Here is a 27,524-nt window from a genome sequence, read left to right on the forward strand (position 1 = left end):
TGATCAACTGGTAGCCCTCGGGCCACAGGTGCCATCTGATCTAGAAGCTACTAACTTCATCTCCAAATCCTTTTGAGGTTCCATAAATTGACGAACATGAATTCAAGTTTCAAAATAGCACATCAAGTTATACAAGGTAGAGAATATGTCATTAAGGCAATGGTGTCACCACTTCCACACACAGAGCACTGATCCTACTATATACCCTCCCGTCACCCTCCACAACGCTAGTCCTGTCCGCTGCTCCTCTTCTGTCACAGCTTCAGGTGTCTGGACCCTTGCACAGGCTTCAGTCTCACAAGTTGGGGACAGCCCAGTTAAGAAACTTCATGGCAACTTCAAAGCCAAGGAAGCAAGCCTGGAGAGAGGTTTGGAGGAAGAGATAAGTCAGTAGAAGCTGTAACTACGTATTCATAGAGACCCCAGCAGCAACCATGGCATCATGTCTTGAGTTCCTCCTAACTTCATTCCCACCTTGAATTTCCACTTAGGAACTCAAGTTGTGCTTTCTAGTTCCTAAGAAGGGAAGAAAATACATGCTCACTTCTTTTATTGGAAGGTAGGGATGGTACACTCAGCAGTGCCTGGGGACCATGTGATATTGGGAATTGAACCTGGAGACACCATCTACAAAGATTGCATTGTAGTCCGTTGAATGATCATCTTATACTATAATTGCCAGGTAAAAGTAATCAGAGACATTCAGCTAAGAGATAGGGAGGTGCTGGTGAATGGTGAGTAAGGACCTTGCACTCAGCTGTCAGCCCCCAAAGAAGACATAGCCCCACCAGCCACTTACCGCGTTGGCTGGGAAGGCTCGGATCATCACTGCATTGAATCCCTTGTACAAGGATGCAATTCCTTCATCTCGGATTAGTTCCCTCAGCACGTCTCTGAAACCATTCGGGTATTTTCCAGGAGGAGCTACAAACAAAACCCAAAAGTTAGAGCTTCTGGTTCTGACCATGGCAACCCACACAGAGATAAGCCACGTCTTTATGTGGGAGTACAACACTTGTGAATGGACACCTTGCAAGTCATTTGGGACCAATCCACAGACAACAGAGTTTACCTTCAGACCAAGAGACATGAATACCTGGATTTCTGGTATTGAACAATGCAGAAGAGGAATGAAAAATAAAATAGCCCTTCTGCTCATGGGAAGAAGATTAAATTTGACATTATAGCTCATTTATTTTGTATTTAGGCCATATGAAAAGTAGTATCAAGTTCCTGGATATAAATAACTGTGAGGAAGCATGCTGGTCGGAGTCTGGAACTTTCTAAGAAGAATAAAGAGGTCTAAAGGTCTAAAAGAGATCTAACCAAGGTCTAAAGAGAGCTAACAGCAAAGGCAGTCTTGGGAGCCCTCACTATTCCTCCCAGCGCCATCCACCCCTTTACTCTCCACTCACCAGTCTGGAAGCGGGACTTGAGCACATCTGGGGGAATTGCCACTGCCCAGTTGAAGATTCCTGCAATGCCCCCAGCCACCAGGATTCGAGGCACACTGAGATCACTGACACTGCAGAATATCAACCACAGTTCCAGTCAATACAGGCTGTGAGAGAGGCATTCACACCTCCCTCCTGTGACAAACAAGTTATAGCGTGAGAAACTGGAGGGAAGAGTCAAAGACAGGACTCTGGTGACATGGCAGCTACCACTCCTTGGAGAAGATGTCAAGCACTTGTCTCAAATACTTGCTTCATTGGAGGAGGCAGAGTAAGGAAATGTTAGCTACTAGGTTGGAGCAATAGTCAGTGGTAGGGTGTTTGCCTTTGCATGCAGCCAACCCAGGATGGACCTGTGTTTGATCCCCAGCATCTCATATGGTCCCCTGAGCCAGCCTGGAGTGATTTCTGAGCACAGGGCCAGGAGTAACCCCTGACGGATGCAGGGTGTGGCCTAAACTCCCCCAAAAGATAAAATGTTAGTTGGATCTCAGCAGCAAGAACAAAGTATATAAGGAACCACAGTAAGTTCCATTTATGCCTTCAGACTTACTCATGGGTAAAGTTTCTTCTGTTCTCACTTACCTCTTTCCCTCTGGAGTTAAGATATTTTTCAGCCACTCATATGTCATGAAATACATCCCGCTGGCTGGAACATCTGTTAGTGGAAAGAAAGAAGGGAACTGAATTATTATAGAAAGTGCTGAGATTTCTCAAACTTTCTTGAACTTAGAAGAGCCCAGCTTGGCCCTGGATCCTCCAAGCTTCTTTGAGAAGCTCTTCACAACACTTCCTGGTCTCAATCACCATCTTGCAAAGAACAAAGGCCTCTGGGGGCATCTCTGGAAAGAGTGAAAACAAACACACTACACACTGGTTTAACCTCAAAGTCCTCTGAGAAAACATGCACACATAAGCAGTTATAACTCCTGCTGGCTTGTAACCTTCCTTCAAGCAGCCATCTCAGACCAACAACCAAGCTACCTCTGCCTTTCCAACTGTCACTCACCTCCTTGAACCAAGAAACTTCCTCCAGTCACTGTTTCTTCTCATAGATTCCTCTAACCATGATTTCCACTTGTCACCCCCTCACCCAACTGCCATTATCATGATGTCCACACCTGAGGCAAGGCTCACAGAAGAACGGAAGGTCAGCTCCACACCTTATTTGTGTCCACTCTGGCCAGAACACACCTTGTGTGCAGGCAGGACACACAAGCCAAGCTTCTGATTGTTTTGTTTTGGAAGCCACTCTTAGCAGTGCTCAGGGCTAACTACTGGTTCTAGACTCAGTAATTATTTCTGGCGGGTTCAGGAGACTAAATAGGGTGCCAGAGATTGAACCTGGATGTTCCACATGCAAGGCAAGAATCCTACCTACTCCATTGCTCCAGCCCCAACACAGTGCCATTCTTATCAGAGCTATGATCTTATATATGGTGCCAGAACTAATAAAATTATTCCGGCATGGGGCTGGAGCATTGGCACAGTGGTAGGGCATTTGCCTTGCATGCGGCAGATTCAGGACAAACCTGGTTTGATCCCTGGCATCCCATATGGTCCCCCAATCTAGGAGTGATTTCTGAGCACACAGCCAGGAGTAATCCCTGAGTGCATAGCCAGGAATAATCCCGGAGAGTCACCAGATGTGGCCCCAAACCCCCAAAAATCAAAATAAAATAAAATCATTCAGGCAGGAGCCTCTGTGATACATATCTATCTTAGAGGTGTCCATAGTGCCCCCAGAGTTTTCTCAGCTGTAGGGCCTCAATGGTTACCTCGCATAAGGGTGAGCACAGTTCCTTTGTAGATGCCTCGAATTCCAGATTCCTGGTACAGCTTCTTGGCACAGTCCAAGGTACCAGTGTACTTGGTTTCTCCTGAAGAAGCCTGGATCTGAGAGGGAGCCAAGAAGTCATCAGATCAACTACAGCTACAGTAAATTTAACACAATCCACAGGTTACAGAAGCTCACAACATAGGTGTGAAAGCTGTTTTACGCCATTGGACAATAAAAGATTTTGATGTCAAATATGGAACATGTGGATATTGGTGGAAGGTGCTATAAAATAAGGCAAGGATCTAGGGGCAATAGTCTGGGGGCAGGCAAGGTTAACCCCAGAAAGATCTGAAAAGACAGGTCCAAGCAGGATCCACAGAAAATATAGAGCAAAAATGAAGACAATGAAGAACATAGGGGGATCAATCAAAGAGTAATTATAATTGGAGAAATAAATTCAGGCAATTACCAAGTTTCCATAGGAAAGTTGAAATAGTAGTATTAAGTTACTATAGCTTACTGTTTTGTTTTGTTTGTTTATTTTGAGGCCCACATCAAGCAATGCTCAGGGGTTTACTCCTGGTCTACATTCAAAATCAGGGGCCGGAGAGGATAGCATGGAGGTAAGGCATTTACCTTATCATGCAGTAGGTCATCGGTATCGAAATCCTCGGCGTTCCCATATGGTCCCCACGTGCATGCCAGGAAGCAATTTCTGAGCACAGGAGGCCAGGAAAAACCCCAGAGCACTGCCGTGGAGTGACCCCAAAAAACCACAAAGAGAAAAAAAAAAAAAAAAAGAAATCAATGCTGGCAGTGCTTGAGGAACCGTATGACAAGCTGGGGAATCAAACCCAGGTCAACCATGGGAAAGACAACCCTCAACTGGTGCACTGTCTCCAGCCCCAAGTCTCGTAATTTTCTTACATACCAGCAAAAAAATAATGTAGGGAGGGCTGGAGAGATAGAACAAAAGGTAAGGTTCTTAATTCTCATGCAGATGACCAGTGGTTCCATTCCAGGCACTCCAAAAAATTCTCCAAGACCACCAGAAGTAATTCCTGAGTGCAGAACCAGGAGTAACAATAGTACTCCTTGTGCAGAGCCAGGTGTGGGTTGAAAAACTAACAGTAATGATGATGGTGATAATAAAGGTAAAGAGGGCCCGGAGAGATAGCACAGCGTTTGCCTTGCAGCAGCCGATCCAAGACCAAAGGTGGTTGGTTCGAATTCCCCGGTGTCCCATATGTCCCCCGTGCCTGCCAGGAGCTATTTCTGAGCAGACAGCCAGGAGTAACCCCTGAGCAACGCCGGTGTGGCCCCCCCAAAAAAAAGCCAAAAAAAAAAAAAAAAGGAAAAGAATCCCCACCTAGGACAGAGAGAGAGGTCTGAGAGACCTGTCTGTAGCCAGAGAGATAGCAATGATGATGATGATGATGCTGACCACAATGACTATGACAATGTAATAATGACAACGGAGGGGGCCAGAGTGATAGCATGGAGGTAAGGCGCTTTGCCTTGCATGCAGGTTGGTGGTTTGAATCCTGGCATCCCATATGGTTCCCTGAGTCTGCCAGGAGTAACCCCTGAGCACTCGCTCTGATGTGACCCCCCCCCCCAAAAAAAAACAATGTTGGGGGCCGGGCGGGTGGCGCTAAAGGTAAGGTACCTGCCTTGCCTACGCTAAGCCTTGGACGGACCGCGGTTCGATCTCCCCGGTGTCCCATATGGTCCCCCAAGCCAGGAGCAACTTCTGAGCACATAGCCAGGAGTAACCCCTGAGCGTTACCGGGGTGTGGCCCAAAAACCAAAAAAAAAAAAAAAATAAAAAACAATGTAAAGAATCCCCTCCAGGGCTAGAGATAGGTCAAAAGGTCTGAGAGCATGCTTTGCACACAGGAGGCCCAGGTTCAATTCCAAGCACTCATGCTCCCTTGAGCACCACGAAGAATGACCCCTGAGCACCATGTCAAGAGTAACAACTGATACTGGGATTCCCAATAAATAATCCCATTCAAAAGAATAATAAAATCCTTCCTCCCTTCCTCCTTTCATTCCTTCCTTCCTCCCTACTTTCCTTCCTTCTTTCCTCCCTTCCTTTCTTTCTTCCTCCTTTCCTTCCTTCCTCCTTCCATTCCTCCCTCCCTCCCTTCCTTACTTCAAAAAAAAAAAAAAAGAAAAAAAAGAATAATAAACTGTATGTGCATCAAATACTAGGATTTCCATATAGATTATTGGAATATTCTAAAGGTATTAAATATAAATATGATAAATACAAACATTGAAGTAGTATTGTTATACTTTAAAACATCTCTGAAGAATATAAAGGAAGAGGTGAAGAGGTGAATATAAAGGGTCATTACTCTGGTGGAAAGTTTCCAAAGGGAATGATGCCAAAATTTCTGTTTGTTTGATGTTCAGGATCAAGCCTTGTTGCCCAGAGTTTTATATACACAAAGCTTGTGCTCTATTACTAAGCTACATCCCCAGCTTCCAATATTTCTAACACAAATAAGTTTAAAGAATTGGAGTGATAATACAATGGGAGGGTGTTTGCCTTGCACACGGCCGACCTGGGACCCAACCCAGGTTCAATCTCTGGCATCCCATATCGTCCTGAGCCTGCCAGGAGTGATTTCTGAGAGTAGAGCCAGGGGAAACCCCTGAGTTACCGATGAGTGTGGCCCCAAACATAAATACATACACATATACACATACATAAATAAATATAAGAAGCTGGAGAGTTAGCTCAAAGGACCAGAGCACATAACTTACATTAGAGAGTCTGAATGGTTGTCTGAGCACCACTGGTGGTTTTTTGTTTGTTTGTTTTTTGGGTGACACCACGGCCGTGCTCAGGGGTTCCTCCCTGGCCTAAGCTCAGAAGTCGCTCCTGGCAGGCTCAGGGGACCATACGGTGATGCCCGGGATTCAAACCTCTGACCTTCTGCATGCAAGGCAAATGCTTTACCTCCATGCTATCTCTCCGGCCCCACACCATTGGTTTTTTTGTTGTTGTTATGTTTTTGGGTCACACCCAGTAGCACTCAGGAGCCACTCTTGGGTCCATGCCCAGAAATCACTCCTGAAGGCTCAGGGGACTATATGGGATGCCAGGATTCAAACTACCGTCCTTCTGCATCCCAAGGCAAATTGCCTATCTCCATGCAATCTCTCTGGCCCCCTCTGAGCAACATTGGGAGTGGAGTATCCAAGTACTAGGAGGTGCCCACCCAAATATATATAGCAATAAACTTAAGGCAATGTGAATCAAGTGTAAAGGCCTCTAAGAATATAATTTCCCTCAAAAGGTCATAGTGCTTGTAGACCCAGAATGTCTGAGGAAGAGGGGCCAGAGACGAGAGGCATAGTGTAAGGCATTTATCTTGCATGAGGCCAACACAGGATGGACCCCGGTTTGAATATCATGAGGATGCCAAGATTTGGACTCCAGTTCGAATCTCGGCATCCATATGGTTCCCCATGCCTGTCAGGAGCGACTTCTGAGCACAGAGCCAGGAGTAGTAACTTCTGAGTACTGCCAGGTGTGACCCCCCCCCCCAAAAAAAAAAAGAATGTCTGAGGAATAGCAGGATGGCCCACTTGACCAGAGGTTCTTGAATTAATTCACAATGACTTGGTTGCCAAATAAAAAAAGGGGGCGGAGAGATAGCATGGAAGTAAGGCGCTTGCCTTTCATACAGAAGAACGGTGGTTCGAATCCCAGCATCCCATATGGTCCCCTGTGCTGGCCAAGGGCGATTTCTGAGCATAGAGCCTGAGGAACCCCGTGAGCAACTGCCGGATGTGACCCAGAAACCAAAACCAAAACAAAACAAAACTGGGCATGGAGTAGACATACTAACAGTTCCTTCTCTTTTGTTTTCTGTTTGTTTTGGGCCATACCCAGAAAGTGCTCTATGATCAGAATCACTCTTGGTAGGGCATTAGGAAATTTTTTTTTTTTTTTGGTTTTTGGGTTACACCTGGCAGCACTCAGGTGTTACTCCCTGGCTGTACGCTCAGAAATCGCCTCCTGGCACATTCGAACCAACCACCTTCTGCCTGAAAGGCAAACGCCTATACCTCCCATGCTATCTCTCTGCCCCCCCCCCCAAATTTTTTTTAAATCAGGGGTCCGAATGGTGGCGTGGAGTGGTAAGGTGTCTGTTTTGCCAGTGCTAGCCTAGGACGGACCATGGTTTGATCCCCCGCAAGTTCGAATCCCCATATGGTTCTCCCAAGCTGTATGATTTCTGAGCATATAGCCAGGAGTAACCCCTGAGAGTCACCGGGTTATGGCCCCAAAAAATCAAACAAAAAAGAATCACAAGTTTATACAAACCCTGTTGAGAATATAATTTATGTTTTTTTAAAAGTCTGTATTGTTTGATCCTCTGTTGAAGTCCTGTAAATCTTTTCAAATGCAGTTAAAACCTTTTATTTGTTTGTTTTTCTGAAAAATAATTCCCAAGATAGCATTTCCAATGGTGATAAATACTGTTACTATGTATTATGTATTCCCTGTATCTGAACACTTGTTGCTGCCTCACAAGAAAATAGAACTTTTATGTTAAAATAAAGTCTGTTCTTCTTGAAGAAAAAATAAAAAAAAAAAAGAATCACAAAGTAAGTCATCGTCATAGAAAATGTCAGCATGAAATAAATTTTCCAAGTATCCGACTGGCTGAATTATAAAGTAGATACTAATTCCTGGGTGCTGCCATCTGCAGTTTAAAGAAAGAAACAAAAAAGCTAATAATATTCCTTAATATAAGAGTTACCAAAACACAAGAACTCACACAAAGCAATAAGACAGCAAACATTACCCTCAGTGAGAGAAAAGTGTCTGGTAAGTTTTTTTCTTTGTGCACTCTCTGTATTATCAAAAATTTCTGGGCGCGGGCTGGGGTGGCGCCTAGAGGTAAGGTGCCTGCCTTGCCTGCACTAGCCTTGACGGGACCGCGGTTCGATCCCCCGGGCGTCCCATATGGTCCCCCAAGACAGGAGCAACTTCTGAGCGCGCATAGCCAGGAGTAACCCCTGAGCGTTACCGGGGTGTGGCCCAAAAACCAAAAAAAAATAAAAAAAAAAAAAAATTTCTAGCAGGGGCTGGAATGATACCACAGCAGTAGGGCATTTGCCTTGCACGCAGGACGACGACCTGGTCCAGACCTAGATTCAATCCCCGGCATCCATATGGTCCCCCGATCCTGCATGGAGCAATTTCTGAGCACAGAGCCAAGAGTTAAGCCCCTGAGCACTGCATGTGTGCCCAAAATAAACAAAAATATTTCTAGCAAAAGTTATGTGCTGTTACTTTAGTTAAGGAGAATTATAAAGTATTAATTGTGACCAGAGAGCTAGTACAGGAAGAGGCCACTTGCCTTGCACGTGGCTGACCTGAGCTTGATCCCCAGCACCTATAGAGTCCCCTGATCATCATCAAAAGTTATACCTTAGGGGGCCGGGCGGTGGCGCTAAAGGTAAGGTGCCTACCTTGCCTGCGCTAGCCTTGGACGGACCGCGGTTCGATCCCCCGGTGTCCCATATGGTCCCCCCAAGCCAGGAGCAAACTTCTGAGCACATAGCCAGGAGTAACCCCTGAGCGTTACCCGGGGTTGTGGGCCCAAAAACCAAAAAAAAAAAAAGTTATACCTTAGTGCAGAGCCAGGAATAATCCTCAAGCACCACTGGGTGTGTCCCCAATAATTAATGTACATATTATGTTTATATAAGTTCTATTCATATTTTAAAAATAGCCCCTGATGGGGCCGGGGAAGGTGGTGCTAGAGGTAAAGGGTGCTTGCCTTGTAAGCACTAGAGTAGGACGGAACCAGTTCAATTCCTGGCTCCCATATGGTCCCCCCCAAGCCAGGGGCGATTTCTGAGCACATAGCCAGGAGTAACCCCTGAGCGTCAAATGGGTGTGGCCCAAAAACCAAAACCAAACAAACAAACAAACAAAAATAGCCCTGCGTGGTAAGGCAGGTAACTACCCTCAGTGTGAGAATAAGCCAGATAACTCTAAGGGTACTAATTTTTGTTTGTTTGTATTTTTAGCCACATTCAACAGCACTCAACGGTTACGCCTCACAGGCTTCTTGAACCATAATTGATGCTGGATAGCGAACCCAGGTCAGCATGCAAGGTAAATGCCCTACCTGTTGTACTAGCGGCCGGCCTCAGGATAATGACATTTTTTTCCCTCCATTTTTGAGCTACACCTGGTGGTACTGAGGACAAAGTGCCACTATTTGCCTCTAAGGGCTCTGCACTAAAGTGCAATGAACTTTTGGGCAATTGGTGGCGAACAATAAGCACAGCAGGTAAAAAGAAGGGCATTTGCCTTGCAGGAGGCCGACCAGTGTTCCATCTCTGCATCCCATATGGTCCCTGAGGCTGCCAAGAGTAATTTCTTTTTTCTTTTTTTTTGGAGGGGGGTCACACCCAGCAGCACTCAGGGGTTCCTCCTGGCTTTACGCTCAGGAATCACTCCCGGCAGGCTCAAGGGACCATGTGCGATGCTGGGATTCGAATCATCATCCTTCTGCATGCAAGGCAAATGCCTTACCTCCATGCTATCTCTCTGGCCCCACCAAGAGTGATTTCTGAGTGCAGAGCCAGGAGTAATCACTGAACACCGCTGGTGGTGGCCCAAAAGCCAAGAAAAAAAAAAAAAAGAAAAGAAAAAAAAAAAAATAGAAGTAGCCAGAGGCTAGCAACAGAGCTCAAAGAGCTGAAGCCCTTTGTATGCACAAGACCCTCCCTAGCACTGCATGGCCACACAGGTCATTCGGAGTGTGACTGTGGCCACTGAGTCCAAACAGTGCAGCATTGCCAGATTCAAGTATGAAACTTTAGGTTCACATAATCAAACCAAGCATAATACAGAGTGATCCCCAAGGCCTTCTGAGCATATGTGGGAAGCCTTTCAAAAAAGAGAAAAGAAAAGAAAAGGAAGGAAAGAAAGAAAGAAAGAAAGAAAGGAAAGAAAGAAAGAAAGAAAGAAAGAAAGAAAGAAAGAAAGAAAGAAAGAAAGAAAGAAAGAAAGAAGGGGAGGGAGGGAGGGAGGGAGGGTGGGGAGGGAGGGAGGGAGGGAAAGAAAGAGAGGAAAGAAAAAGAGGAAAGAAAGAAAGGAGAGAAAGAGAGAGAAAGAAAGAAAGAAAGAAAGAAAGAAAGAAAGAAAGAAAGAAGGAAAGAAAGAAAGAAAGAAAGAAAGAAGGAAGGAAGGAAGGAAGGAAGGAAGGAAGGAAGGAAGGAAGGAGAGAGAAAGAGAGGAAAGAAAGAAAAAAAGAAAAAAGGAAGGGTGTGACCCCAAAAACCAAAAAATAAAATAAATTAAAAAAAAATTAAAAAAGGAGAAGAAAAGAAAAAAAAAAGCAGCTTACATAGCATATGGTCCCCTGACACCACCAGAGCCATGATAATTACAGCTCTGGATCACCAAGGTCTGACTCAAAAATTAAAAATTTTTTTTTTTAATTTTTGGTTTTTGTTTTAGGGTCACACCTGTCAACGCTCAGGGGTTACTAATGGCTCTACACTCAGAGGTCACTCCTGGCAGGCTCAGGGGACCATATGGGATGTTGGGATTCGAACCGGGGTCTGTCCCTGTATTGGCTGTATGCAAGCGCAAACGCCTTACCACTGTGCTATAGCTCTGGCCCCAAAAAATTAAAACATTTTTAAAAATTTAGAAAATAGAAAAAGAGGGGCCCGGAGAGATAGCACAGCGGCGTTTGCCTTGCAAGCAGCCGATCCAGGACCAAAGGTGGTTGGTTCGAATCCCGGTGTCCCATATGGTCCCCCGTGCATGCCAGGAGCTATTTCTGAGCAGACAGTCAGGCGTAACCCCTGAGCAACGCCAGGTGTGGCCCAAAAACCAAAAAAAAAAAAAAAAAAAAAGAAAAAGAGGGGCCAGAGAGATAGCATGGAGGTAAGGCCTTTGCCTTTCATGCAGAAGGTCATCGGTTAGAATCCTGGTATCCCATATGGTCCCCCAGGCCTGCCAGGAGTGATTTCTGAGCATAGAGCCAGGAGTAACCCCTAAGCAATGCCTGGTGTGACCCAGAAACCAAAAAACCAAAAAAACAAAACAAAACAAAACAGAAAATAGAAAAAGAGGGGCCGGGCGGTGGCACTAGAGGTAAGGTGCCTGCCTTGCCTACGCTAGCCTTGGACGAACTGTGGTTCAATCCCCTGGCGTCCCAAATGGTCCCCCAAGCTAGGAGCAACTTCTGAGAGATTAGCCAGGAGTAAACCCCTGAGTGTTACTGGGTGTGGCCCAAAAACCAAAAAAAAAAAAAGAAAAAAAATAAAATAGAAAAAGAAATAGCTTTCCTTTCATCTCTGCTGAAACATGACTCACCTCTCTCAGTTCCAGGAAATAGCTGCTAATAAGGGAAGATAAGCCTGTAATGTCACATTACAGGTGTGACATTTTGGTTGGTTTGTTATATTGTCCTGCTTCTTGATTCTACTATGATTGCTTCCATATTCCTGAGAACTTTGACTCTGCTTTTGCACACCTGACCTGAATGAAGCCTTTCTAAAGGACTGAAGGACAAAACAGCCATAGAAATTTGTATACTGATGAGAAGTACTGAATGGTAAATAGATGTAGCCCTCCCCCCCCACCCCCCCCCCCCCCACCCCCGCGCCAACCCCACCCCAGTTAACACCCTTACCTGTAATAAGCACTTAATTCGTTCTCCAGGAGTCATGATTCCTGTGGTAAAAACTCCAGATAACATTCCAGCTGCAAACAGCTGGGGATAGCTGTATTGGGGGAAAAAAGAAAAACCCACATTAGTGTTGGATCACTTGCCCAGTATTCAAGACCCTGAGTACCCTCTCCAGCTCTACATAGCTCCCTGAGTAATCCACACACCCCAAGCACCAACAGAATTGTCTGCCAAAATAATAGAGAGGAAAAATGGAAAACAAAAAGCAGAGGCAAGTCCCTATGACTAATCACCAGGGTAATACCAGCAAGGAGAATAGGTTTGCATGAACAAATAAGTACTTGGGGGCTGGAAAGATAGTTCAAAAAAAAGCATGAGTGTATGCTTTTTTTTTTTTTTTGCAGAAGGCCTAGGTTCATTTTTCTTTTCTTTTTTTTTTTTTTTGGTTTTTGGGCCACACCCGTTTGACGCTCAGGGGTTACTCCTGGCTATGTGCTCAGAAATCGCCCCTGGCTTGGGGGAACCATATGGGACACCGGGGGATCGAACCGCGGTCCGTTCCTTGGTAGCGCTTACAAGGCAGACACCTTATCTCTAGCGCCACCTTCCCGGCCTAGGTTCATTTTTGGCACCAACTATGGTGGCGCTCCTGTGCACCATAAATGGTTTGAGCCACTGTAATCCAAAACCCCTGTAGCCACCCCCAAAAAAAGAAAAAGTAAAAAAAAAAAAAAAAGTAAAAGTTAAAAAAAAGAAAAAGTAAAACAGAAGTACTTACTTGTTTGGCTCAATAATAGCCAAACAAATAACTCATTTTTTACACAAAAATTTTTACACAAAAGGCCTCGATGTATTTAGATGTCAAATTTCCCAGTACCAAAAAAAGTAAGAAGAGCTTGATCACAAAGTCCACCTGTACACTTAGATGACCTCACCCAGTGAAAAGGCTTTATAGTGAGATGGTTTGCTCCCTGGGCTGGCATGCAAATTGGCTGAGTGCAGGATACTCTGAGTCTTGACTTCCCATGGGCAAAATTCAGAGTTATAGAGGGGAGGGCCTGGAGAGATAGCACAGCGGCGTTTGCCTTGCAAGCAGCCAATCCAGGACCAAAGGTGGTTGGTTCGAATCCCAGTGTCCCATATGGTCCCCCGTGCCTGCCAGGAGCTATTTCTGAGCAGACAGCCAGGAGTAACCCCTGAGCATCGCCTGGTGTGACCCAAAAACCAAAAAAAAAAAACCAAAAAAACCAAAAAAAAAAAACCAAAAAACCAAACAGAGTTATAGAGGGGAAAATCTTCAAAACAAGGATCTGAATTTTAGCTGAATTCACTTCCAGTCACACCTCTTATTTTTTATTGTTTTAGGCCATATCCAGCATTGCTCTTGGATTACTCCTGGCTCTAAGCTCAGGAATCACTCCTGGCAGGGTATGAGGGGAGCCATATGGGATGCTAGAATCGAATCTGGGTTAGCCACATGCAAGGCAGCAACTTACCCATTGTACTATTGCCCCAGACCTTCAGTCTCACCTCTTTTGATCACCAATTACCCGCAAATATTTTAACTCAAAACTCAAGTAGGACAAAAAAAAATTTTTTTTTTTTTTGGGGGTCACACCCGGCAGTGCTCAGGGGTTATTCCTGGCTCTAGGCTCAGAAATTGCTTCTGGCAGGCACGGGGGACCATATGGGACGCCGGGATTCGAACCGATGACCACCTGCATGAAAGGCAAACGCCTTACCTCCATGCTATCTCTCCGGCCCCCCCCAAAAAAAAAAAACTTTTTTATTTTGGATTTTTGGGCCACACCTGATGATGCTCAGGGGTTACTCTGGCTATGCATTCAGAAATCGCTCCTGGCTTGGGGGACCATATGGGATGCCAGGGGATCGAACCCAGGTCCGACCTAGGTCAGCGCGTGCAAGGCAAATGCTGTACTGCTGCACCATTGCTCCAGCCTCAAGACAAAAAAATTTAACTCAGGGGATGTAAGTTCCAAGGTTGGGAAAATGGCTTCAATGAAGGGCATTCAAAAGCATTGCAAGAAATGTTGTGAGGTGCCAAAAAAGGCTCAGGATGGTTTCTGGACAGACATAATAGGTCATGTAATCATCTGTACATAATGATTTGCCCCATTTACCAGAGATCCTCACTCTAGCACCATAAATGAATCACTACGAATAATTAGTTGAATCTGGGCTCTAGCTATTATGGCCTTCAGCTATCTCTGCCACCTCTGGAATCTCTCTCTCTTCTGAGCTTAATACTTGCATGGACTAGAGACAATGGAAGACAAAGCTACAACTCTCATTTTAAAAGAATCCCACTAATTCACCAAATATTTCTTAAAACTTCATTTGTGGGTGTGTATGTGAAAAGATAGTACAGCAAGTAATGAACTTCCTTGCATGCAGCTAACCTGTGTTTGACCCCCCCCAACATCACATATGGTCCCCTAAACACCAATAGGAGTAATTTCTGAGTGTAGATCTAGAAGTTATCCCTGAGAATCCCCAGTGTGGCCCCCAAACAAGCAAACAAAAATCCCTTAATTTCTGGAGCTAAAAAGATAGTACAGTGTTGCAAGTCAGTCCCTGAAAAGGTTGACTGTAACCACCCTAAAATATTTACATACACAACAGTACAGAGAGTAGGGCTCTTGCTTGCATACAGTTTACCGAGATTCAGTCCTGGGAACTACTTAGGTAGTTCAGTGACTACTTAGGTAGTTCAGTAGCTCAGTGACCCTGAGCAAAGAATCAGGAATAAGCCCTGAGCACCACTAGGTGTGGCCTAAAAGCATAAATTTAAAAAGCTTCACTTGTATGACTGAGCTTCAAGCTTTTTCTGCTCTTAAGCCTCTGAAACCTGGATCTTCAAGCCAGTCCTAAAACAACTCCAAACTTGGAGAACAGGTGTCAAATAGAAGGATTAAGGGGATGGGGCCCTGAGTATCTTTATCTTTATTTATTTATTTATTTATTTATTTATTTATTTATTTATTTATTTATTTATTTATTTATTTTGGTTTTTGGGCCACACCTGGCAGTGCTCAGGGGTCACTCCTGGCTGTCTGCTCAGAAATAGCTCCTGGCAGGCATGGGGGACCATATGGGACACCGGGACTCGAACCAACCACCTTTGGTCCTGGATCGGCTGCTTGCAAGGCAAACACCGCTGTGCTATCTCTCCGGGCCCCTAGTATCTTTATCTTTAATAAGTGTTTCTCTGAAAAGTGATGTGGCTCTCAAGAAACTCAACCCATGCTATCAGGAAGGACCCCACTGAGGACTTTGCATGGCCTTGATTAAGCTGAAGCAACTGATGAGCAATAAAGCCAGTGTCTCAGAAAGGACATGTTCACGGCCTTTGGTATACCAAGAGTCAAAAGCAGATTCAAAAAGAAGCCTTCACACACCCACATTTGGAGATACAACTGGTGATTAATAGAAATTGGGTATATCCAGGTCACAAGAATTCCACTTTCCCTTAACCTAAGCCTATTGGAGCCTGAGACAAGGCTGAAAACCACTACATGGCAACCTTGAGTTTCCTCCCTTGAACTCTGGGCCCCAAGCCTGCTTGCTTCTGTGTGTCCCTATTGCTTGTAGTCACGCCCAGGAATTATCTCAGTTTAGACTGAGAGCATTATGTTTCCACTCAGAATTCTCCTGAATCCAATGAAAACTGACTTGTATGCCTTGCCATGCCCAAATCTATATATATATAGATCTCTATATATATAGAGAGAGAGATCTATATATATATATATATAGAACTATATATATATATAAATCTATATATATATAGAACTATATATATATATATATATATATATATATAGTTGCTAGAGCAACTATATAGCTGATAGGGCATTTGTCTTGCCTTTGCACACAGCCAATTCAGGTTTAATCCCTGGTAACCTATATGGTCTCCTGAGCTCCTCAGGAATGATTTCTGAGCACAGAACCAGAAGTAACCCTTGAGTCAAGTGTGGCCTCCCCAAAATAAAATAACAAATCTAACTTCTTAAAAGTATACTAACATATATCAATTTTTTTCACAAAAAGATAAACCAATAAAAAAAAAAGATAAACCAATATGGGGCTGGAGCAGTGGCATAAGAGGTCTTGATCCCCTTGTGTCCCCAAGCCAGGAGTGATTTCTGAGCACATAGCCAGGAGTAACCCCTGAGCATCACTGGGTGTAGCCCAAAAACCAAAAACAAATAAACAAAAAAGATAAACCAATATTTGAAATAATTATAATCATGTTATAAGACTGAAGTAAAATAAAAGTTGAAACTTCCCCTTTTATTAATCATATCACTGAAAACCAAGCTGTTAGGTCTCAGAATTTTTTATAATTTTACTCCTGGCTCTGTGCTCAGAAGTTGCTCCTGGCAGGCTTGGGAGACCATTTGGGATGCCAAAAATTGAACTGGGGTCCCAGCTGGCACATGCAAAGCAAATGCCTATCACTGTGCTATCACTCTGACCCCAGGTCTCAGCAATTTAAGCAATAGCACAGGGTAGGGTATTTGCCTCCAACGCGGCTGCCCAGGATGGACCTGGGTTTGATTCCCAGTGTCCCTTATGGTCCCCCTAGCCAGGAGTGATTTTAGAATGCTTAGCCAGGAGTAACCCCAGAGTGTCACTGGGTATGGTCAAAAACTAAAAAAAAAAAAAAAAAAAAAAAAAAACCCAAAGGACTATACCAAACAGATCTTGGGGTCTACAGCCATTCCAGGCATGGAGGGTCTCCTGGTAGTAGGAATCAGATGGTACTAGGGATGGCCAGGCCAACCCCTAAGTTCATTTATTATAAGCATTTCACAAGTCTAGAAGAAAAATGGAACAGACCTAAAAGCACTTACCTGAGTACATCTTCTGGAGATTTTTGTTGCAGTTTCTTCCCCAAACCAAACCCAAAGAAGCACACAGCGAACATGGGAGTGACCCCAATGATGGGCGCCGCCATGCCCCGATAGAGTCCTGTGATGCCCTGCAAGGAATCACAGAGCACAAAATGCTTATACCACAACCATCACTATCACATAACAGAAAGCGGTAGCTCCTCTACCTGGGGACATCCTTGATTACCTCTCCTTCAAGCCAAGAAAGCTCTGAAAGGAAAAAGTCCCACATTTATCAGAAACAGCTGTCCAGGGGACTGGAGCAATAGCACAGCGGTAGTGTGTTTGCCTTGCACATGGTTGACCCGGGGTGGACCCAGAGTTGATCCCCGGCATCCCATATGGTCTCCTGAGCCTGCCAGAAGCAATTTCTGAGTGCAGAGACAGGAATAACGCCTGAACACCACCGGGAGTGACCAGAAAAAGAATTAAAAAAGGAAAAAAAGAAATAGCTGTCCACTTTGGGCCCGGAGAGATAGCACAGCGGCGTTTGCCTTGCAAGCAGCCGATCCAGGACCAAAGGTGGTTGGTTCGAATCCCGGTGTCCCATATGGTCCCCCGTGCCTGCCAGGAGCTATTTCTGAGCAGACAGCCAGGAGTGACCCCTGAGCACCGCCGGGTGTGGCCCAAAAACCAAAAAAAAAAAGAAATAGTTGTCCACTTTAATACTGCAAACTGAAAAGAACTTCATTCCAAAATGTAGTCTGCAATCTAACCATTCAGCAAAGAAAGTATCTATCCAGAATGTATGCTAATGAAATACTCAGAGCTGTAGAACTAAATGCTATGAGATATTTAGAAAGTGCTGAAACAGTGAGATGAATTTATTTCATTTTATTTGGGGGCCACAACTGATGGTGGCTTAGGGACTATTCCAGTATCAGGGCTCCAGAGTTACTCCCTGCAATGTTTGGTGAGACAATGCTGAAGATCATACCCCGGGCTCTCACACGTACACCCTGCATTCCAGAGTTTATACTTATTAAACAAATAAAAATCAGGGCCCGGAGAGATAGCACAGCGGCGTTTGCCTTGCAAGCAGCCAATCCAGGACCAAAGGTGGTTGGTGCGAATCCCGGTGTCCCATATGGTCCCCCGTGCCTGCCAGGAGCTATTTCTGAGCAGACAGCCAGGAATAACCCCTGAGCACCGCAGGGTGTGGCCCAAAACAACAACAACAACAACAAAAAACAAAAAAACAAACAAAAAAAAAAACAAATAAAAATCACCAAGTTTTGGGCTGTTTGTTTTTCAGGAGAATTTGTTTTGTTTTGGGCCCATACCCAATGTAATTCAAGGGTTACTACTGGCTCTGCACTCAAGAATCACTCCTGGCAGTGCCTCATGAGACATAAGGGATGTCAGGGATCAAACCTGGATTGGCTGTATGCTAAGGTAGGTGCTTTACCCACAGTATTCTCTGACCAACCCAGCCCTTTTCTGTTTTGTTTTGTTTTTTTAAGTTTTTGGGTCACACCCGGCAGCACTCAGGGGTTACTCCTGGCTCTGCGCTCAGAAATCACTCCTGGCAGGCTCGGGGGACCATATGGTATGCCAGGATTCAAACCATTGTCCTTCTGCATGCAAGGCAAAAGCCCTACCTCCATGCTATCTCTCTGACCCCCAACCCCAGCACCTTTTCTTAAACCATCTTCACCTTTCTACTCCTATCACCCTCTTCCCCTTAGATAACCTTAAATTATGTCATTAATTCCCACTGTCATTAGTTTTTATCAATTCCATAATTCCATGTCCCCATTATCATATGGGTACAATAATCTAATGTGTCTTTTTTACTTCTGATTTATTGTTTTGCTTAATTCCATTCTGATCATTCTGTGAAACATTTTGTTTTGTTTTATTTTTAGTACCTTTTGATTTTTTGACCTGGGATCAAATCCAGGGCATAAAAGCAAGTGATCTATCCTTGAGACATATCCCTGGTCCAAAATGTAATCTTTCTAACTAGGTTAACAGTATTTCACAGGGAGCCAGAACTATAGTATAGCGAGTAGGACATTTGCCTTGCATGTGGCCAACCTGGTTTTGATTTCAACATCCTATATGTTCCCTGAGTCTGCCAGGAGTAATTTCTGAATGTAGAGCCAGAAGTAACCACTGAACATCACTGGGTGTGGCTAAAAATAAAACAAAATTAAAAAAAAAAAAAGTATTTCACTGTATAAATACTGTATGATTCTTATATTCTAGCTACTATAAATAACTAACATTGCCAGGAACATTAAGGTAATGGAGCCAGAAAAACAATTTAACAAGCAGGAAGGGTACTGGCTTTGTATACAGGAAACTCGGGTTCAATCCCAAATAACCCACACGGTCTCTTCAGCACAGAGCCAGGAATAAGCCCTAAGAATAGCTGGGTGTCAAGTAAAAACAAAACAAAACAGCCACTGGAGTGGACATAATTTTTGTGTCTGTATTTTCATATTCTTAACTACAGAAAAGTAAAATTTTGGATCATATAGTAGCTCTATTTTTAGTTTCCTGAAGAAACTTTATACTGTTTTCCAAAATGCTTGCACTATTAAAATTTCCCATAGAGGAGCCAGAGAGATAGCATGGAGGTAGGGCGTTTGCCTTTCATGCAGAAGGTCATCGGTTCAAATCCCGGCGTCCCATATGGTCCCCCGTGCCTGCCAGGAGCAATTTCTGAGCATGGAACCAGGAGTAACCCCTGAGCACTGCCGGGTGTGACCCAAAAAATCACAAAAGAAAAAAAAAAATTTCCCATAGAATGAAATTAAAATGACCCAGATTAGGAGCTCAAATGATAGAGGACAAGTCTTGTACGTTTAAGTCTCAGTATTTAATCCCCAGTACAAGTTAATCCCCCAAAGTACTTCCAGGTGTACCCCTAATTAGCTCCCAGCAACTCTGGGACTGGTCCAAGGACTCCAAGATCTGGCTGTAATTCCTAACTTAGAAAAACTTCTGAGACTGGAGCAATAGCACAGCAAGTAGGGTGTTTACCTTGCATGGAGCCAACCTGGGTTCAATCCACAGTATCCCATATGTTCCCCTGAACCTGCCAGGAGTAATTTCTGAGCACAGAGTCAAGAGCAACCCCTGAATTCCACTAGGTGTAGTCCAAAAACAAAACAAAACAAAACAAAGTTTCTCCCAGGCCAGAGCAATACAAAGGATAGGGTGTTTGCCTTGCACACAACCAATCCAGGTTGAATCCCTGACATCTCATATGGCCCCCTGACAGGCACCACCAGGAGTAATTCTTAAGCATTGTTGAGTTTGACCAAAAGACTACCAAAAAAAGGGTCCCCCTTCACATATGACGCAATAGTACAGTGGGTATGGTGCTTGCCTAGCAGGTGCCAAACCCAAGTTTAATTAATTCCCGGCATCTCAGATGGTCCTCAAGCATGCCAGAAGTAATTTCTGACTATAGAACTCTGAGTAACCCCTGAACACCACTGGATAGAGCCCCAAAAAGCTAAAAAAAATGTCCCCAACAAGAATTATGAGAATTTCATAAATAAGAATTTATTTATTTATTGGTTTTTGGGTCTCACCTGGCAGCGCTCAGGGGTTAATCTTGGCTCTGTGCTCAGAAATCGCTCCTGGCAGGATGGGGGGGAACCATATGGGATGCTGGGATTCGAACCACCGTCCTTCTGCATGCAAGGCAAACACCTTACCTCCATGCTACCTCTCCGGCCCCAAGAATTTTTTTTTTTGTTTTGTTTTTTTTTGTTTTTGGGCCACACCCGGTAACGCTCAGGGGTTACTCCTGGCTATGCGCTCAGAAGTCGCTCCTGGCTTGGGGGACCATATGGGACGCCGGGGGATGGAACCGCGGTCCGTCTCCTAGGCTAGCGCAGGTAAGGCAGGCACCTTACCTCCAGCGCCACCGCCCGGCCCCAAGAATTTATTTTTAATTACGAGAATTCCATACATTTTATGACTACCATATAATGACTTTAGTGGGCCATATGTGGTGCCAAGGAATGAACCTGGGTCAACCACATGCAAGGCAAATGTTTTATCCATTGTACTCTCTCCCTCTGACTCATGATTCTCTCAATAATGAAATGAGAGCTAGAGAGTGCAAGGTAGTTGCCCTGCAAGTAACCAACCCGATTTGATTCCAGCACAGCATATGAGCTCCCCAAAGCACAACCAGGAGCACTGCTGGGTGTGGCCCCAAAACAAACAAAAAATGGAGCCCCAGATTCAGTTCCCAGCACCGACTGGACAGAAATGGAGTGACTCCTGAACACTGCTAGACATAACCCCCCTAAAAAAATAACAAAGAAATACAAAACAAAAATAAATTGCATAGGGGCCGGGCGGTGGCGCTAAAGGTAAGGTGCCTGCCTTGCCTGCGCTAGCCTTGGATGGACCGCGGTTCGATCCCCCGGTGTCCCATATGGTCCCCCAAGCCAGGAGCAACTTCTGAGCACGTAGCCAGGAATAACCCCTGAGCGTTACTGGGTGTGGCCCAAAAACCAAAAAATAAATAAATAAATAAATAAACATCATTGTCTGTTAATGTCTTAGTTAACAGAAAAAATGCATATCAAGTTATGATAATTAAAATAATAAACCGGATTAAATAATGTAGATACAATTTGATAAAAATTTATGGGTAGGAGCCAGATGATAGCACAGCAGGTAGGGCATTTGTACATGGCCAACCTGGGTTCTATCCATTAAGTTCCCTTTACCAGGAGTGCAGAGCCAGAAGTGAACCCTAGCATTGTCAGGTGTGGACCCAATACAAAACAAAAACCAGAAATTATTTGCCTCAAATGGGTATCTTAGCTTTTAAAACATTATCTACCATAGGCCTAGAATGTGGTTCCATGAGTGACTGCATGCCTCACACATATGAGGCCCTGGTTTCAATCCTCCAAGTGTAAAGGAAAAATTTCCCCTGAGTTCCCTGACTGCCCTGATCACCTACCTCCCTTCACAATTGTGGGAACTTGTAGACCCAGTTACAGTTCAACTTTCTTTCTGTTCTGACATGGTTCTAACCTGGTCATGTTAACCCTGTAAGCTTGCACCTGCACCTTGCAAAAATGTGATTGAGCAAATGCCAGATGTCTTGTACTTCCTGAAGCAAATCAATCTACTGTACCTTTCTTTTGTTTAAAATACTATATACAGCTAGTAAGCTCATGGCTCGGGACTGGCAGTTTCTGGCTTATGCTGGATTCTAGCACAGCCCCTGCATATGCTTGTAAGAAAATAAACCCCCTGCTTTTGCATGAGACTGTGGTCTTGGCGTCTTTGAACGGCGCATCGTTCTCCTGGAATTAACACAAGGACAAAACAAAACAAAAAACAATCAATGGGGGCCTGAGTGATAGTACAGTGGGTAGGGCATTTGCCTGGCACGCAGCTAACCAGGTTTGAGTCCCGGCATCCCATATGGTCCCCCGAGCCTGGCAGGTGTGATTTCTGAATGCAGGGACAGGTGTAAAACCTGAGTACTGCTGGGTGTGGCTCAAAAACCAAAAACAAATAAGTAAACCATATAGAGTTGAAGCAATAGTACAGTGGTAGGAAGGGTGTTTGTTTTGCACACAGCCAACCTGTGTTCAATCCCCAGCATACCATATGAACCCCCAAGTCTTCCAAGGGGGAGTACAGAGTACAGAGCCAGAAGTAACCCCTGAAAACTGCCTGGTGTGGCCCCCAAAACAAATGAACAAACAAACAAAAAACCTTCAAACATCAAATGTATTTTATAAAGCTCAGTTAAATAGCCTAAGAAGTGGTTGATTGGAGAGACTACTTGCCTTGCACACAGCGGATGGGGGTTAAACAGCCAATATGTCACATGGTCCCCAAACTCTACCAGGAATAATCCCTGAGTACAGAGCCTAGAGTAGCCCCGGATTAAATCAGGGTAGTGGACAAATGAAAGAAAAAAAAAAGATAAAAAGAAACAGTTAAATAAATTAAAGAAAGTTACCTTAGTGCTTCTCAAATAGTGGGGTGCAACCCTTAGGGGAGGAGCGAAGCTCCATAAAGGGGTGCGCGTTTGACCTCGGCAAACACTGTCAGAACAAGCTAAGCCCCGTGTTTCTGTCTCTGTATGTCTCTAGAGCTGAGAGTTGCTGTGTCCTGCTTCAAACCCAGCTTCGAAAGCTATGCACTGCAAAACGTGCTCATTGTAGCCATTAATCCAGACATCACCTGATTAAAAAATCAGCTCAAATTATTTTATATATTTTTGTTTTGCAGGTTAAAGTTTTTTTTAATAAAGATACTATTTACAGTCACGCGGGGGGCACGAAAATGTTTTCTTTTTTCTAGGGGGGCATGACAAAAAATAATTGAGAAGCATTGCCTTAGACAAATAGGGAGGAAGAGATTCTATTACTTGATACAAGCCTTTCTGTAACAGACTGAGTATTTGTATCACTTTGGTATCACTTTAATCCAAAACAAGGAATAATATTCTTTAGAAACAAATACAGAAATATTCAAGTTCATCTGAGAAAGAGGAACAACAGAGAGACGTACACTTGAGAAAACACAAGTTTCACTTTTCACCCAAAGGGTATGTAGGAAAGGCAGGATCTATCCCAGCAATTTCTTGATCAACCAGCCTACAGCAAAGGCAGGATCTGTCCCAGCAATTTCTTGATCAACCAGCCTACAGCTCAACATCCGGGACTATGGATGCAATGCTGCCTGGGTCCAGAAATAGATCTTTCTCAAACCAAAGGCAGCATTGTCCTAAGCAAGTGTGATAGGCAGTCTCCATCTTAAAAACTTCTTTCCAGGGGCTGGAATGATAACACAAGCGGTAGGGTGTTTGCGTTAGACGATGCTGACGCAGGACGGACCTGAGTTTGATCCCCTGCATCTCATAGGTCCCCTGAGCCTGCCAGGAGCAATTTCTGAGTGCAGAGCCAAGAGTAACCCCTGAGTGTCACTGGGTATGGCCCTAAAACAAAACATAACAAGACAAAAAACTACTTCTCATATTTTGGTACTGCAGAAGTCCTGGAAACAGCTTCTGCACAAGGCTGAGTTCACCTACCGGTATTCTTTTTTTTTTTTTTGTGGTTTTTGGGTCACACCCAGCAGTGTGCTCAGGGGTTATTCCTGGCTCCAGGCTCAGAAATTGTTCCTGGCAGGCACAGGGGACCATATGGGACTCCGGGATTCGAACTGATGACCTCCTGCATGAAAGGCAAATGCCTTACCTCCATGCTATCTCTCCAGCCCCTCACCTACCAGTATTCTTTTTTTACTTGAATGATACCTGTCTCTGAAGTTTCTGTGTATTTCATAAAGACTTAGACCTAGGGTTGCTCTTCAAGCCAGTTTTTTCTTGTTTGTTGTTTGTTGTTTTGGGGCCACACCCAGTGGTGCTCAGAGGTTACTCCTGGCTCTATGCTCAGGAATCACACCTGGCAGGCTTGGGGGATCATACGGGGATGCCAGGGAACTATGGTTGGTTGCAAACAAGGTAAACACCTTACCTGTTGCACTATCACTCCACCCACTCTCTCCCTCCATTCCTTCTTTCGTTTTCACCTTTCTTCTTCCCTCCTTCTTTCCTTCCCTCCCTCCCTCCCTCCCTCCCTACCTTTCTCCTTCCCTCAGACTATCAAAGACTCTAGCTAAGATGACAATAGGAGGCATAGGATGGCATAGAGAAAACCACAGCTTGGACAAGACCTCCAGCAGAGCCACAACACACACACACACACACACATGTACACGTACACGTACACACGTTCACATATTCTCCCCATGCCCTTCAGGGAAGTAACAAGTCAACCCTGTAAGTGTGTTCTGTGGAGCAAGAGGAAAGTCAAGTATCAAGATACATACCTCTCTAACAAGAGTCTTCTGGAAACAGTCGATTGTCCCAGAATACATGGGAACCTGTCCAGGTGAACATGGGGGCTGTGTCTGCAGCCGTACCTGAAAGCAAAAGAGAAAATACAGTCATCTTGGAGTTGGGATGTAGATCAGCAATGCACACTTGCCTTGCATATGTGAGGCTCTGGGTTTCATTCCTGGCACTGCAAAGTTAACTAAATACAATGGTCTCCCAGAATCAGAAGCCCATCAAAAGCAATGGCTCAAATGGCAAACTCTGAACACAGAACAGAAGTTTGCACATGCTTCTGCTTTCACTTAATTTTCTGGATTCAAATTTCTCTTTTCTCCCATTTACTCAAACTATATACACGTAAGTCATTAGTTGCATGCTGTCAGAAAGAATGACCGTCCTTTTGATTTCCTCATTCACTTACTTTCACCATTTCTTTCATATCTAATGATTCTTACAAAGACTCTAGATGGGGTATTCTCCGTTTATAGGCAAGGAAAATGGGTTGGTAAGTTTAAGTGATCTAAAACTAGATCTGGCTGATATAAACCTCTAGTCCTCACTCCCATTTATAGCAGTCTGTGGGGTAGTTAGACAGTCAACAAAGTTATTTTGGAGATTTAAATTTCACCCTACTTTTCTTTAATCTTCTGAACTATTGAAATCCTTTACACTATAGTTTAGAAGTCATCAGGCCCTACCTGAGAGTGACATCTAAGGGGGAAAAAGGTGGAACAAACTTTATATAAGGTAGTTATTAAGAATTATATCTTGGGGGCCGGGCGGTGGCGCTGGAGGTAAGGTAAGCCTTACCTGCGCTAGCCTAGGAGACGGACCGCGGTTCGATCCCCCGGCGTCCCATATGGTCCCCCAAGCCAGGAGCGACTTCTGAGCGCATAGCCAGGAGTAACCCCTGAGCGTCACCGGGTGTGGCCCAAAAACCAAAAAAAAAAAAAAAAAAGAATTATATCTTGGGGCCGGGAAGGTGGCGCTGGAGGTAAGGTGTCTGCCTTGCAAGCGCTAGCCAAGGAAGGACCGCGGTTCAATCCCCCGGCGTCCCATATGGTCCCCCCAAGCCAGGGGCGATTTCTGAGCACATAGCCAGGAGTAACCCCTGAGCGTCAAACGGGTGTGGCCCAAAAACAAACCAAACAAACAAACAAACAAAATAATTATATCTTCAGGACCAGAATGATAGCACAACAGATGGGATACTTGACTTGCATGCAACTGACCGGGTTTGATCCCTGGCATCCCATATGGTCCCCTGAGCCTGCCAGGAGTTATTCCTGAGTATAACCATATAACATAACCAAGTGAGGCAAAAATAAAGGTAAGACAAACAAAAAAGAATTTCATCTTCCCTTAAAGAACTCTCTAAACATCTAAAGCTCACAGGCTCTTTGCTAACATGGACTGAGAATAGGAAGATACATACTTTTCCCTTACCAGAGACTGCTAATGTGAGCCACTGCTGCCTGAAAAGCAATGACACACTGGATTTACAGCCAATTAAATAAGCTTCTAATCATGTTTCACTGTGCCCCAACCGGACCAGATTGGCTGCTTAATCCCGGTCTTGCAATAGAATGCTTTCAGATTCTTTTCTAGATGAAAGACAGCATATACCTTGCTATTCAAATGTGTCAAGAGAAAGCGCTGCCAAAGCAATTTTTCCACGAAGGAAATACCATCTGACCTTCTAACAAGCCCCCTTCCTTAGACTTCCCAATGCTCTCCCCTCTAACTCTGATCTGTCTATCCTGTCTGTCCTAGATGTCTGTTCCTCACAGACAAGGTGAGACAACTAGGATGAAACTTTGAATGCTAAAGCCCAAGGCATAGATTCTGACCTTGCTGAAAATATCACTGGGGGAGAAGATGAGTCTAATGCAAGGACCTGGGAACAAGCTTGAGAATAAGTGTCCTTTTTTCCCTCTTTGGTCCACCTTCTGGGATGTGGAGGATAAATTAAAAGGATCCTGGACAAAGTCAATCCTTGCTTTCCCAGGAAGAAGCTCAGTCAGACATCACCATTGTTTTTTAGGGGCGACCACTTGGGCTAACTTGATCTAACTAACGTACTGAAGAAGGTCAAGTTCCCATGGCCAGAAAAGGTGGGAGCACTCTCAGGCCCAAGGAGAATTTCTCAATAGAAATAAGTCTCTTGGAATGACCAAGCATACTAAAAGCCCAGTCTTTTAGCTTTCTTTCTAAAGCTGACTTAAATGGACTTTTTTTTTTAATCTTGATAACAGAGTGGGGTTCAGAAGAAATCAGGGTTTGGGGAGGGGGGGTGAGACACTTTCTTTTTCATCCCCAAAGAAGTAGCTGAAAGGTCAGAGGGGGAGAGAAGCTGCTGGACAGAGAACTTGAAAATGCAAACCTTTGCTTGGCAGCCTAGACCGTCTGCAGTGCAAACGGCAAACCCCAAAAGGAAGATTCCCAGGGTGATCCCTGAAACCCCCAAATCCCTCGACCCCCACTAGCTAGTTGGTGGTGTCCCCCCCAGATCTCTGATTCCTCGCCCCTCCTGGGCCTCCCTCAGCAGCACGAGCCCCAACCTCCACGCACCTTGACCGTGTCCAGGGGGTGCCCCACGAACACCAGGCACATGCCCCCGAAGCCCCCGGCCAGCAGGTTCTTGAGCGGGCTGATGGGCTTCGCCTGGTCGGCCATGGCGGGTGCTGCAGAGCGCTGCGGGCCGGTCAAGTCCCTCCCGGGCCCACGGCCGACCTTTCACCCACATCTGGGCGGGCGGGGCCAGGCCCGGAGCGCGCAGGTCGGGAGACGGGCCTGCACTTCCGCCTCCGAGGCTGCTTCCTGGTTTGGCCCCGCCCCTCAAGG

The 27,524-nt window shown here is 44.8% G+C and overlaps 1 protein-coding gene across 1 annotated transcript; it reads right to left on the reverse strand.

Annotated features, from left to right (window-relative positions):
- On the reverse strand, positions 1–27,524 carry SLC25A20 (solute carrier family 25 member 20). The gene is made up of 9 exons (XM_049777408.1): positions 27,252–27,524; positions 24,674–24,766; positions 16,799–16,926; positions 11,925–12,015; positions 3,233–3,350; positions 2,040–2,112; positions 1,416–1,525; positions 800–924; positions 1–358 (listed from the first exon to the last, which is right to left on the reverse strand). The coding sequence occupies exons 1-9, from the start codon at positions 27,354–27,356 to the stop codon at positions 296–298; spliced, it is 906 nt and encodes a 301-aa protein (XP_049633365.1). The 5' UTR covers positions 27,357–27,524; the 3' UTR covers positions 1–295.

Source organism: Suncus etruscus, chromosome 7 (genome assembly GCF_024139225.1).
Source record: "Suncus etruscus isolate mSunEtr1 chromosome 7, mSunEtr1.pri.cur, whole genome shotgun sequence".
In the NCBI taxonomy this organism is placed as follows: Eukaryota; Metazoa; Chordata; class Mammalia; order Eulipotyphla; family Soricidae; genus Suncus; species Suncus etruscus.